The following is a 14,257-nucleotide window of genomic DNA, read 5'->3' as shown; positions in this document are numbered from 1 at the left end:
GAAAGTACAAGCCTCATGGTCTTGCACACATTGTACCATACTTTGATTTCCTTCACTCTTTCTCTTAATTTTTCATTGTCTTTAGCTTTATTTAATTCAATTTTAAGACCACTTCACTCTGAATTTTCATCAATTTTATCCTAGTAAATAATAAAGTTATCTTATCTCATTTTTGACCCATTTTTTTTAACACTAGAGTTAGGCCCATTCACCCTAAACTTGAATCAGATTACCCTAATTTCATTTTTAGCATTCATTCTTTCATTCACCCTCATTTTTTCAGCCACCTTCTCCATTCTCTCTCTAATGTTTTTCATCTCCATCTTACTTCTCCTCCACCATATCTTATGATCTAACCATCAAAATCCTAATTTGACTCCATCATTCTTCTTCTTCCACCTCATTCTTCAAACCTTAAGCTTCATTTTCTTGGTTTGGCTTCAAAATTTTCAAAGTGCATATAAGAAAATTATTATATCTTATTTTTATTAACCAAAATTGATATTTAACTTGTTGGTTTAGTGTTTTTCCACTTAGTTTCACTTTGTGTAGTTGCTAGAAATTTTCTCCAATACATTATAATTCAATATATGTTTTATGTGCGTTGAATGTCTCTTATATTGGTTAGGCATAAATATGTTTGGTTAGTGTTTGATAAAATGTCTTGTGTGCAAAAATTGGATCTCTTCTACCTTAGACAAATCAAAGTCTTTAAGATATAGCTCTTGTTGATCTATAGAGGTGACATGAGGCTCTTTGTCTATGTCTTTCCTAGAAGAGGACATGTCAGTGGTATGAACTAAAACATGTTCATCCTTAGCTTTCTAAAGATTTCCTAGCAAGCCTATGATTTTATCAATTATGGCACTTTTGGTTACTACCATTTCTCTTCTCATTTCTTCCTTGACCATTTCTAGTTCCCTTTTAAAAGATAGCTTAAGCTTTTGTAGACACAAAGTGTTCAAATCCTCATGAATTTTGAATCTATAATGTAGCCATTTCCTTATCATAAGATCAATCTAGACTTCATCCTCATTAATCTATCCAAATGAGCTTGGTTCTGTATGTGATAAATCAGCTTTCTTCTTAGACACATTGGGTGTAGCTGAAGTAGAACAGGCAACAATGTGAGAAACTTTGTTTTCATCTCCATCTTCATTATCAATCATAGGAAGCTTCATCTTTCTTAAGGTTGTTACTTCCATGACATAGCACAATTTAATCTTTCCTTCTATATATTTAATCTTTTGATCATCTAAGATTTTAGAGATCAAGGATGTATATAGAAGGAATTGGGGGGGTCTCTTAAGGTTTAGGTTGACAAACTTTGCCATCTTCTTCATTATGATGTCTGCCACATTTACCATATGGCCCTTAAGCAAGGTTGTCATGTATGTAAATTCCTCACTCTAGAAAGCATTAAATCCTTACTGCTTGCATAGAATGTTCTGGTCAGGATGTGATGTAAAACCCTATGAGTGGGTGGCATAGATGCAAGTTTAGTAACTAGCTAGTCTAATAGGCTCCTGTCTGGAACTATTATTTTGAACATGTTTACTTTCTTAAATGAGAAATCAACTAGATAATTCTCTGTAATGTCAAAATGCTTTCCTCTTACAGTGACCCTTAGTGTCTTTCCCTTTTTCAAGACTTTCATTAATCCATAGAAAGCCTTGATCACTTCTTCACTATAAGGTAGATTGATGGTAATGAATTTCTTATAAGGATTTAGGATCCCTTTAATATCATATTGTTTGTGAACTAATTCATCTAAGTTAACCCACCAATAAGCCCCTAGCTTTTTCTTGCAGATAATTTCCTACAGACTCTGTATATTCCCTTTTAACAGATCATTGTAGCAATATTCTTTAAAATTCCTAGAAGCTTCTATGACTCTCTTTCCTTTTCTCTTACTCTCAATACTTTCTTCTCCTAGATTTATAGTATTAGAGCTTTCAATTTGAGAGGGTGCACCATCGAGTGTTTTCTTAGAATCGGAGGTAGCAAGAATCTTATTAAGAGAATTTATGTTTTGGGAGTTGCCTTCAAATAATTTGGAAGGTGATTTCTCAGCTTCCTTTATGCTTACTTTCTTCCTTTTGCCCGAGGATTCATTCTTTATTTAAGCACTCACAAATTGCTTAGCTTTGCCTAAAAGTTCTCAATAATTGCTTTGAGCTGAGGTTGATCGAGTGAAATGCTTTCATTTGGTGACTAATTCTCTAGCTTGTTCAAAATCTTCCATAGAAATCCCATGCTCAGAGATATTTTTTCTATGATCTTTGTTTTTTCCATATCTATAAGACGAAGCTTTGAGACCACTAAACGTAGTTAAATTAGATGATAAGGCGAGTAATCAAACCTTTAGGTCAGGGGGTTTTGTTTGGGAGCTATAGTGGAAGATAAAGTCAAGAGGAATTTGAAGATAATTGGTTATGGATGGCTATCGAAGAGAATATGATTTGAGAAGTTTGAAATTTAGGTAGAATGAAGCAATTTAGAATTTAAATAGAAAAGAATCATACTAGAAGTTGCCTTTTTACTAGTAGAATTAAGTTATAGTTAGAATTTTAAACAAAATGAATGGCTCATATTTCATCATGCGTACTTATGATACTAGTAGGTAGTAAGTATATCGGTAGATGCAATACATACCAATAGATATCATATATACCTATAGATTTCTTGTTTCTGATTCCTTCATTCATATCAGTCGATGCTTCTTCTACCCAAATGGCCAATTACTATCAATAAGTATTAGACATACCGTAGGTACTTTTATAATTTTTCACTCTAAACAGTTGAGCCCTGCAAAAACAAACTCAAAATACTGCAAAGCTTAAATCAATTTATTGATCATAAAGAAATCATAAAATAAAGAATTAAGAGATCTTATAGTTTATTTGGATTTAATAAACCCAATTCCTATTTAATGAACATGAATTGATTTGTACCAAGAAGGTTGGTGAAAATATCAACCTGTTGAAGATCAATTGGAATGAATTTAATGTAATATCCTTCTTTTGAACATGGTCTCTAATAAAGTGATGATGAATATCAATATGTTTAGTTTGTGAATGATACATAGGATTTTTCGTCTAACATATTATACTCATATTGTCACATTTGATTGGAACCTCTTTGAGTTTGATTCTAAAATCTTCAAGTTGCTGCGTCATCCATAGAATTTGAGTGCAACTAAGTCCAGTAGCAATATATTATAATTTAGTTGAGGATAAGGAGATTGTATTTTGTTTCTTACTAGCCCATGACATAAGTGATCCTTTAATGAAGTGACATTTCTACTTGTGCTTTTTCTCTCAATCCTGCATCCACCAAAGTTAGAATCTAAATATGTAATCAAGTATTTCTTTCCTCCTTTAGAATACCATAATCCCAAGGTACTAGAGTCTCTGAGATATCTAAATATCCTTTTTACTACTACAACATGTGACTCCTTAGGTACTACTTGAAATCTTGCACACAAACGTACATTAAATAATAAGTCAGGATGACTTGTAGTAAGGTAGAGGAGTGATCTAACCATTCCTCTATAAGATTTACGATCATAGTGTAATATCTCTCTTTATAAACCATAATTTACGAGAAACCCATTTAAGAGATTAACAAGTTTTAATTTCAAAATAAGGGATCCCAAGTTTTCATAATTGAAATGAGTTTAAATCAATCATAAACTCTTATATCAGAGTAAAAACAAGTTACGGAAATATGAGATACCTCAGACAAGTGAAAAAGAAAGAAACTAGTTGAAAAACAACATAATTACTATGTAACAGGGCAATGTGCCGCAGCTTGTGCACACTGCGCTATGGATTGTTGCTCTTTGTGCCACGCCCTATGGCTCAGGTGCCAATGCACTACAGTGTGTTGCACGTTATTAATAGTAGAATCGAGAAATCTCAGACGCGTCTTAATTTTCCATCCGACGTCTGAATGACATGATTAAGGTGTCTACAAAAAGCTCTTTTCATAAACTAGCTAATGGCATAGGTTTCACTTCTGCAATAATTCATAATAAGAAGTTAGACACCTAAACCTATTTTGATCACTTTTTACAACTTTCACACAAAAAGGGTGTCCAAAACCCACAATAAATGCCAAAAGTTATTCTTAACACTTAGACCATATCCATTGGACTTAGGACTATCACTATAACATGTCACATGCACTTAAATAATAGTATAACACAAAATCACTCCTCAACCCTTTTTTCACAAAAATAGAAGGGGAGGTAATTTGCTTTGTATTGCATTAAAATCAAACACAACATGTTTACAACATCATTTTTATACTTGCACTAATATTTTAACCCTATTAACAAATATATCTCATCATACACAAATACTTAGAGCTAAAATACAATTTAGATGTTTCCAATAACAGAATAGTATAAGTGCAAAAATATGCAACCTAGAATTGGCAACAATATTCTATTATACAAAATAATGTAAACTAGAGACATACAGTAAGAATGAATTAATTCCTAGTCTCTTGAGTCTTCTCCTTCTTTACACTAGAGCTAGAGCCTATAAAGTATTAAATTGAAAGGGTAAGTCTAGCCACTCAGTAATTAAGGTAATACCTACCATATGTAGTTATATATCAATTGTAAATCAAACATATGCATATGAACCAAGTTCTTAAATCATGTTTAACCATATATCAGAACTTATCATTACACCTTTAACTCATTTCCATCTCACATACCTTAAGTGCATTGCTACAATACATTTACACTACTACAAAATAAGTTTACAGGAGCGCTTTTTTTTACTTTAGGGAGTGCTTTTGAAGCGCTCTCGTATCGAGCGCTCCGAAATGTATAGGAGCGCTTAAAAAAAGCGCTCCTGTATATACGCTATACGGGAGCGCTTTTCGAAAAGCGCTCCTGTAAGGGAGCTACATACGGGAGCGCTCTCTACAAGAGCGCTCCCGTATGCAACCATACCGGAGCGCTTTTATAAAGAGCGCTCCCGTATGAACCATATAGGAGCGCTCTCTGGAAGAGCGCTCCTGTATGTTACTTTACAGGAGCGCTTTTCAAATGAGCGCTCCCGTATATTACTTTAATTTTTTTTAAATCAGATTTTTTGAAATTTCTCCTTTTACGTCTCTTTAATAATGACAAATCATAATATCAAAAACTAATTTAAAAATAATATTAACATAAAAATTTATATATAAGAAAAGAATTTGAAACTGATACAAAAATTTTAATTTCCTAACTAACCTAGTTTAATTTCTAACAAGCCTAACAAATGAAACTATTGTTATTTTTCTAACATTGAAATCTAACTTCCTATCACAAACAGCCAATAATATATTCTGACAACTCTTCAACTAAATCTTCTATTTGCTCCATAGTAAAATACGAACATCTTACTCCAACAAAATACTACACAAGATATGAAAGCAATATATAAGGAATTAACATTATATCAACTTAATTTTAAAGTTTTTGACTTACATTTTCAGGAATGATCAACTCTTGTTGTGTGATTACTTCTCTCATAAACTTCATAACATAGTATCCACACTCCCAACCTTGTAATTGTGTAGGTACCTATAAAACAATAAAAGATGTCATTATCAAAATATGGTGAAAATAAATTCTAACTTAATTTAAAATACTTCAGCAATGAAGTTATATATATGAATCATTTCATCAAGACGGTCAACATCATATGTCCCACTATCATGATCAAATGTTGAGTAGCTCGCACTATCCCTCCAATCATTTGCATCATTCCTTGTCTCCCCATGCATGGTTCAACAAGTATAAGTTGGATCAATCCCATTACAGATTAAATGATCTTTCAATTTTATTGGCTTTACTCTTTTTCCATAGCAACATTTCAAACAAGGACATATGACTCCAAGGGGGTCTTGATCACAAAAAAATGCAAATTCAATGAATTCATCCACACCATCCCAATATTCTCTAGATAGTTGATTAGCCGACATCCACTTATGATCCATATCACTAATATGATTATCAAAATTCAATAAACAAAAGACTTAGATTTCTATAAAAAAAATTCAACAACATCTTCCTTAAAAGAAGAACTTCCTAAATGATCAAACAATCAAATTCCACAACACAATACATTTAAACTCAAAAAATTAATTCATCCAAATAAAAATTTAGTAGCATAATGCATCTAAATTCTGTCAATCAATTGTAATTTAATTAATAACAATAATCTCCCTTAAAAGTATATTTCATAAATAAAATAAAAATGTTCAAGTAGTTTCCTCAACTTTAATCTAATTATCAACTACAAATACTCCATAATTCTAATATAAATAACTCCAATTCATATATTATCTATAATATTGATTATTAAAAAAATATATGTGAAATTTATTCTCAAATATATATAAATATATTAATATATTACATTATAAATTAATTATTAAAAAAATACCTTCACAGTGTAGTCTTCACGGCAGAAAACGGAAGTCTTCACGGCAGTAGCGGAGGTCTTTACAGCGTTGCTTCCTCGGCTGTACAGCAATGACACACGGCTACAACGGAGGTCTTCACGGTGTCGCTTCCTCCGGTGTACAGCAGCCGCACAAATCTGGAATAGCAATGTAGATCTAGAATAGTGATGCAGGAGATGGCGGTGACGGCGACGGCAGCGCAAAAACAGAGACAGATGGCGCGACATGACACAGAAATGAACAAACAGCGATGAACACTAATCTGGAACAACGAACAGCAACAGACGATGATTTGGAACAGCGAACAGTGGCGAACGACGATCTGGAACATCGAACAGCGGCGGATGACGATCTGGAACAGTGAACAGCGACGGAAGATAGACTGATACAGCGATGATCTAGAACTCGTTGGGAACGCACAACCTCAGCAAATGAGAGAGAGGTTTGAAAGAAACTCATAAATAGGGAAAAGAAAACTGACAGGAGGCAGAGATATAAAAGACCACCTCTTCCGGAGCGCTCATGATTGAGCGCTCCGGAAGAGGTGGTCTTCCGGAGCGCTCTTCAAAGAGTGCTCCGGAAGATCTCTCTTTCGGAGCGCTCTTTGACGAGCGCTCCGGAAGAACAATTCTTTCGGAGCGCTTATTAAAAGAGCGCTCCGAAAGAGTTGATCTTCCGGAGCGCTCTTTGAAGAGCGCTCCGGAAGATAGTCTTCCGGAGCGCTTAACTATGAGCGCTCCCGAAGGTCTTTTTAAATTTTTTATAATATTTTATTTATATTAATTAGGAGCATTATCTTATTGAAAAGCCCTGACATACAGGAGCGCTTTTCTAAAAAAGCACTCCGGTAAATTCCGCATTTACATTTTAGAGCGCTTTTTAAAGAAGCGCTCCTAAATACCCGCTCCTTAAGATATATTCTGTAGTAGTGTTAGATATGTGACCATGACCTATTATACACGTGACTTGCCACATCACAATCATGTAACACATCATAAGTTTACATAGGCAATGATTAACCAACCTTATACCCTCCTTATTTCCTTTAATTGAAATTGTAGGCTATAACACTGAATAAGGCTTTGTTCGTGTGACTGGACTATCTAAGCTCACCAATTGTAAGGTATGACACAGTCAAAGATCACATGACTCACTCTTGGACCACAGCTTCTCCTACTCTCAAATCTTTAGGGTGTCATACTCTCTAAGCTATTCTTCTTGATAAATTGGTAGAGAAAGCTAGGTTTTAGTCCTTCGACAAACTATAGGATAGTCCCTTAACAAACTATGGGATGGGGCTATACCCCCATGCATTAGAGGGTAGCCTAAATACCATATGAATTTTTTTCTACTCTTAATCTATAGGCAAACTCCCGCCCACTGATCATGCCATAGATGATGCTTACTCAATTTTCTCAATCTCAATTATTTAATATCAAATTTAACACATTAAGCTCATGACCATGTGCAACCCAAGTGAGCATAAATTCTTATTTTCACTTACATCACATAAAACCCATCATTCTTAATCGCTTATACTCATCTTTCTCAAGTTCATCGTCAATTCAATTACTCATTCAAAACACATTATAAAGTGAATTTCATTTTAAACATCACATTTGCCGCTGTAAAACTCATTTTGAAATCACTTTTGCATAGTTAATATGTAACATCATGAAGTTTAATCACAGGAACTAGTTGGTAATCAGGGATAAATTAGTAATTAGTGGATTGATTGTGGTTTGGATGTTGAGTTAATGTGTTGTGATATTTAGATGTTATGTTGATAGGATTGTAAAAAGGAATCAGAGGCATAACACGCTAGCACAAGTGAGATTGAACTCACTGTGCCACGCGCTGTGGTGAAAGCTGCATGCGTGGCAGTGCATCATCCAGGGATCACTTAAAGTTGACATAATCAACTCATAAAATTAGAAGGTAAAAGGCTATAAAAGCATCAGGAGGGGTGGAGATGTTCAACTCTATTAAGGCAAGCGATATTTAGAGCTTGGGAGTCTGCTTTGATTAAAAACTTGCTAAGTAAGTATCACATAATCCCAAGCTTCAATTCTATCCCCTTTTTCATTGAATTTCCTTGATTGAGAATTCAAGTTGTAAAGTTTTAAGGTGTTGTAATCTAAGAAAAGGTTTAAAATGGGCTATTGAATATAGAATTAAGGTTTTGTGACTAATATGGAGTTGAATGATTGACGTTTGAAGATTTAAGCTCATTTGGCCTAAAAAAGTTAGGATAAAGGAAGAAATTGGTTGAATAAATGTGTTAGGAGATTGTTATGGTCATTTGAATAGTCTATAGGGCTAATGACCATAAATAATGGATAAGTGAATTTAAAAAGGGTTCACTTAAACTGTTTTATCTATTAAGGAATTCAATTTAGCCGAATTAATGTGAAAAGGTTAGAAATTAACTAAGGAGCACTATGTTATATAGATTGAGCACTTGTGGAGTTGTTCATGAGAATCTGCGCCCCTGGAAGCTTAGTGTGATTGGTAACCCTTAGTAGCAAGGGTTAAAGGTAACTAGAGTAACCTTTTTACTTGTTTGTTTGTGAAATTATTTACAAGTACTTTGATATAACTACATGCATTTTATTATGAACTGATAAAGAAGCAGTATTGTGAAAGTATATGCATGCAGTGTGTGAGTATTGATTAAAATGAATTGAAAGTGGCACGTGCATTAACATGCATCGCATCCATGAGATATACCCTAAATTATAGTAAGGGGATACAACCCTACTGCGAGGAGGTCCAGAAACTCTTGATGATCTAGAGCGTAAAGCTTGACTCCACTAAGATAGACCTAAGAGAAAAATTTTGATGATTTAGAGCATAGAGCTTGACTCCTCCATGATGGACCTAGGATATTGAATGATCCACGAAGTTATCCTAGACTAAGGTAGGAGATTGTGGTCCTACTCTGTATAAGGCTAGGAAGTCCTGATGATCTAGAGCATAGAGTTTAACTCTGCCATGACAGGCCTAGGAGACTATCTATATGCGAAGAGGATTACCTGGTCTGAGAAGTGGTATAGTAGGCCCTATTCTTTGTGACTGGAAGTCCTGGTCTGAGTATACAGGTTACTCTACCAAGGAAAACTAGAAATGCATTGCATGAGCATAATGAGATTGATGAGAATGAATTCTTGTATATGTATATGATATTGTTTTTATTGATACACATGCTACTTTATTACTTGTTTATAATTTTTCTTACTAACTGGTAATTAGGGTTACCTCTAAGTTACTAGAATGGATGTCTCATTTTGTTACTTTTAAACACAGGTGAAGGGAGTGTGAGAAGGTCGGGAAAGGAAGTGAGGAAAGAATAGTTTTGCTTGGTAATGGTATGACTACCATTAAGTTGAATGAATGTATAAATTTGTTTATAGTATTGAGTTGCAAACTAAAATGCATAGATATATGTGAATATGAGAAAGTGAATTATGTTGTGAATCTTGCTTGTATATATATGGTGTTGTATTATGCTGAGGTGCCCCATTTGTGAATCTTACTTATATATATAGATAGTGTTGCATTATGCCAAGGGTATATGGCTAGGATTAAATGTGATTCAAGCAAGTATATGTTCTGTTGTAATTTGTTCCACTGGTGTATTTATACGATGATTATATGTTGATGTAAATTGTGTTGCTATGTGAGAACTGAACACAAATGGTGAGAACTTGACACAAATGGTGAGGCAGAGCCCTATTTGGAAGAGTTGAGTACATTTGTGATTCCTGACCATATGGTGAGATGGAGCCCCATATATAAGAGTTGGAGGGTTGAAAGTAGAATAAAACTAGTTGTATATATAAATATATGTTGTATATGTAAATTTCTCATATAAAACCACAATTTTGTAATGTGGCATTGAGAGGCTAGAATAGGCTATTGATGTGATATATGTGATATGTAGTGTCAATCAGGTGTATGTGGTCCTTTTGGACTTGATTCAAGGCTCGAAGTTGTCTAATGGGACAAGGAATGAGAATTGAGCACTTAAGGTGTAAGTTTTTAAAAGAAAAAGTAACTTTTTACATCTGAGTATTTAATTTTAGATTAGATCAAGTCCAAATTTATTCTATTAGCTAGTATACACAGTAAGCTTCGTGTAGGTACTTAAATTACTCCAATTAGGCGTGAGGTGTGAAAATGGTGCACGCCTAAAGGTCATCATTTTTGCTGATAAACGACAGCAAAAAATTTAGACTAGCACACCACGATGCATGACACAGTTAGAAACAAAGCGTGTGGCTCTGTGCCACATGCTGCAATGCATGTGGTACACACCGCGGCACACTACCCATTTTTATAATATATTATGTGTCTTTTTGAGTATTTTGACTATGTTTGTGCTTTTGCTAGCCCTTTTATTTGAATATATATTTTAAGAAGTCAGGATCCTACGATTTGAAAATAAATAAAGAGGTATTACTCTGATATTGTTGTGTTAGAAATTGTTGTTTGTGTATATGGGAATGGTAAAGCCCGAATTGAGTCGAGACTTTACATAATACACATCAAGCAATCATACAAACATAAGATTTTCATTCTATGTTAAACTCACCACAAGTTAAAATTCACAAACTAAACACATAAATTACATCATATGGAAATTAACATATAACTAGTCAAAGTAGGGTTTACCTAGTTATCTCAAACCTTTGAGAGGTTAAAAATTTACCCCTCAATATTATAGCTTCCAAGCTTGAATTCCCAAGCCAAGTTGGTGTCTAAGAGCTTAATCTATAATTTACCAAGTTAATCCTCATTAACATTGTCAAACACCACACATCAACTCTCATTTTCCACTTCTAGATTACCCAATGCCCACTTTGTATAAGTTTTGGCCTACTCATTGAGTTTGTTAACTCTCTCTAGTCCTTAATAACATTAATAAGCCATTAAACTGCTATTATTAACATTATACTCTTTTAACAACTATCATTAATGTTATTTTTGCATATGTATGAAGCCCAACAACCAAAAATGCCAAAATTCAATATATCTAGGTTTAGATACTCTAATTTACTCCCATTGACTCATGGATTTAGAACTATAACCTATATGGACCAAAAATCATCTTCCACTATCAAACCCTAACAAAAAACTCATAAATGTGGAATAGTTTAGAAGGAATATGTAACACTTGCCCCGAGTGTTATCCAAAAATCATACAATTCAAATAAACTAAGTGTGGTTAAGGAGTTAATCCTAAAACCAACTTAGAAAACAAACCATTTAAATCACTAAGTAAATACACGATTGGAAAGTAAACATTTAAAACCTTTTTTAAATAAAATTTTTTTATAGGTTTTACCTATAGCGCACTAAAGCAAGTTAGGCAAAAGTGAGGTAAAAAGATGCTATCATAATAGCATTAAATTGCTGTGATGACAACCCTCACAGGCCAGCTTTAGGAGGTGCCATTCTGTCATCCGATCCCTGATTGAAGAAATTTTAAAGCTTATACATCACACTCAAAGGGTACTATAAGTGTATCAAATTTAAAAAAGATCCAACAGTTGGATTAAAAAGTAAACATGTTAAAAGTTTGGTCATTTTGGCTGTCATGACAGCACCTTCGGACTAACTTCCGGGGTGCACCATTTCATCATCCGACTTCTGATCGGAGCAATTCCAAAGCCCACATGTCAACTTTAAATAGTAATATTGGATACCAAAATTTGGAAAGATCCAACAGATGGATTGAATTTCATGCATGTTGCAACATCGTCAATGTTGCTATCATGACAGCAAATGTGCTATCATAACAGCTCCTCCGGACTAAATTCTGGAGTGTGCTGTTTCTCTGTCCGGTATCCAATCAATGTGATTCTAAAGCCCACATTAAGCTTATAAAAGGTTTACTTGTGATCCAAATTTTAGAGACATCCAACGATCAGATTAAGATTTAGACACCCGAATGTAAAAGTGCAGTTTTTTGGTAAAAACTATTTTCAAAATTATCCAAATCTCATCCTAATGGCCACAAACTTGTGGGAACACTTTGGACACATCAAATAGGACTAAAAACACCTGATAGAACATTTAAATGATGGAAAATCTTTTATATCAAAATTTGACCACCCGGGTACTATTTTCCAAAATGGACCCTAAACCCCAAAATGCACAAATCACACAAGAGTGGCCAAAAACTATTCCCAATATTATATACACATATGAATACACACGCTAAACATTTTTACTTGGCTCAGAGATCTCTATGGGGCCCATGCACCCACCTCTCTATCCAAGGTATATGTTTGCCCATAGCACACCATTTATAATGCAACCAATTTGCATTTACTTGTGGAATCACATATATACCAAAATAAATATTTACTTGTAGTGGAAACTTGATCTACTAAATAAATCCATTAAAACTACACAACATAGCCAAGTTTCCTGGCCACAAGTCTACAAGCAAACAAAAATTCATGCACAAGCCATGCAATCCACACATATTCACACACATACATAATCACATCCTACTGGTACCCTAATTCTAAATACATTAAAATAGATTTTCTCAAAAGAAAGGGGTTATAGTTCTTTACAATTCACAAACAACCCCTAGCTATGATTCTTTCCCCATCCTCCACTGGTTCCTTCGCCTAGACCTAGAAATATTGAAAAGAAATGGGTGAGACAACACAATCTCAGTAACAAAGAAATCTATATTGATTATTACAAAGTAAGCCATAATTGAATAAACGAATAATAAATTCAACATAGTATATAATTTAACCATTTAAAATGCCATGAATGCATGACATAGGCCGGTATGCCTTTCATGACCAACAAAAATGCCCCTTGGTACTCTTTAACTTGCAGGTAAATCTTATACCCACTTGTACCTCCATAGGCACAAAACATAATCTAAGGCATGATCTAATCCACCGAACCGCCTATGCCCCTTTGACGTGAATCCTAAGCAGTCGAAGCTAACTCCTTCCCAGAGCCAGCCCAACTTACTCTCCATGTGAGGGCTACCTTGGCCTAGGCACTCAACCTCACACTTCAGATGGATTCCCTCTCCCACTGAAAGGTGTCAAACACTCAATCCACTAACCACTTTAGTATACTGAGCCCACAATACAAAAGGCAACACTGAGTATTGATAGTAAGCCATAGAATATCACAAAACCACATCTCCCTATGGTGAAACTCTACCGAGGTCAGGCCTCCTACCATTTTTCTACCTTTTCCTGAGTATTGACTCTACTTCAATACTCAAGGGGTATAAAACACTCATAATTCATCCCTTAAGCGGTTCCTTAGCCTATCTAAGGTACCAAACCTAGTTACACTTCCCTAAGTGTAACTCTTAGGTTTTTTTTATGATCACAATGCATGCTAATAATCTTATTTCCATAAGTAACATCATTATTAAATAGATAGTAAATATAAATATATTATTATTAAAACAATACCCCATAAACCCTTCTAAAACTATTTTATTTGCATTCAATTATTTAAAACATGTAATGCATGCTAGATAATATTATATACTCAAAAATAGCTAAACAAAGCAATAAAAAATATAAATTCCCCTGTTACCTCAATCCTTTGTACCAAAAGGGTTTCCCTTATACAGAAATATGACTTGGCTTATTCCTTAACTCCTCAGTAAGTTTCACCAACAATTCCCTACAACATATGAGTGATCCATATCACTTTTCATGGTAAAATAGCATTAATGAAGAGTAGAAACTCATACCACACAACTTGGGTTAATGAGCTATAATCCATCCCAAGA

General features: G+C 34.2%; 1 protein-coding gene across 1 annotated transcript; it reads right to left on the bottom strand.

The window, feature by feature from the left end:
* Positions 1-5,250: 5,250 nt before the first annotated feature.
* On the bottom strand, positions 5,251-6,725 carry LOC129312877 (uncharacterized). Its single transcript, XM_054955655.1, has 3 exons — positions 6,450-6,725; positions 5,489-5,584; positions 5,251-5,416 (listed from the first exon to the last, which is right to left on the bottom strand). Exons 1-3 carry the CDS (start codon positions 6,693-6,695, stop codon positions 5,324-5,326), a joined length of 435 nt encoding a protein of 144 aa, XP_054811630.1. The 5' UTR covers positions 6,696-6,725; the 3' UTR covers positions 5,251-5,323.
* Positions 6,726-14,257: the final 7,532 nt, after the last annotated feature.

Source organism: Prosopis cineraria, unplaced genomic scaffold (assembly GCF_029017545.1).
Source record: "Prosopis cineraria cultivar Desert tree isolate PC_DT_omini unplaced genomic scaffold, ASM2901754v1 PC6, whole genome shotgun sequence".
NCBI lineage: Eukaryota > Viridiplantae > Streptophyta > Magnoliopsida > Fabales > Fabaceae > Prosopis > Prosopis cineraria.
Note: the sequence above shows the minus strand (reverse complement) of the source record. Positions and strands in the feature narration are given on the sequence as shown.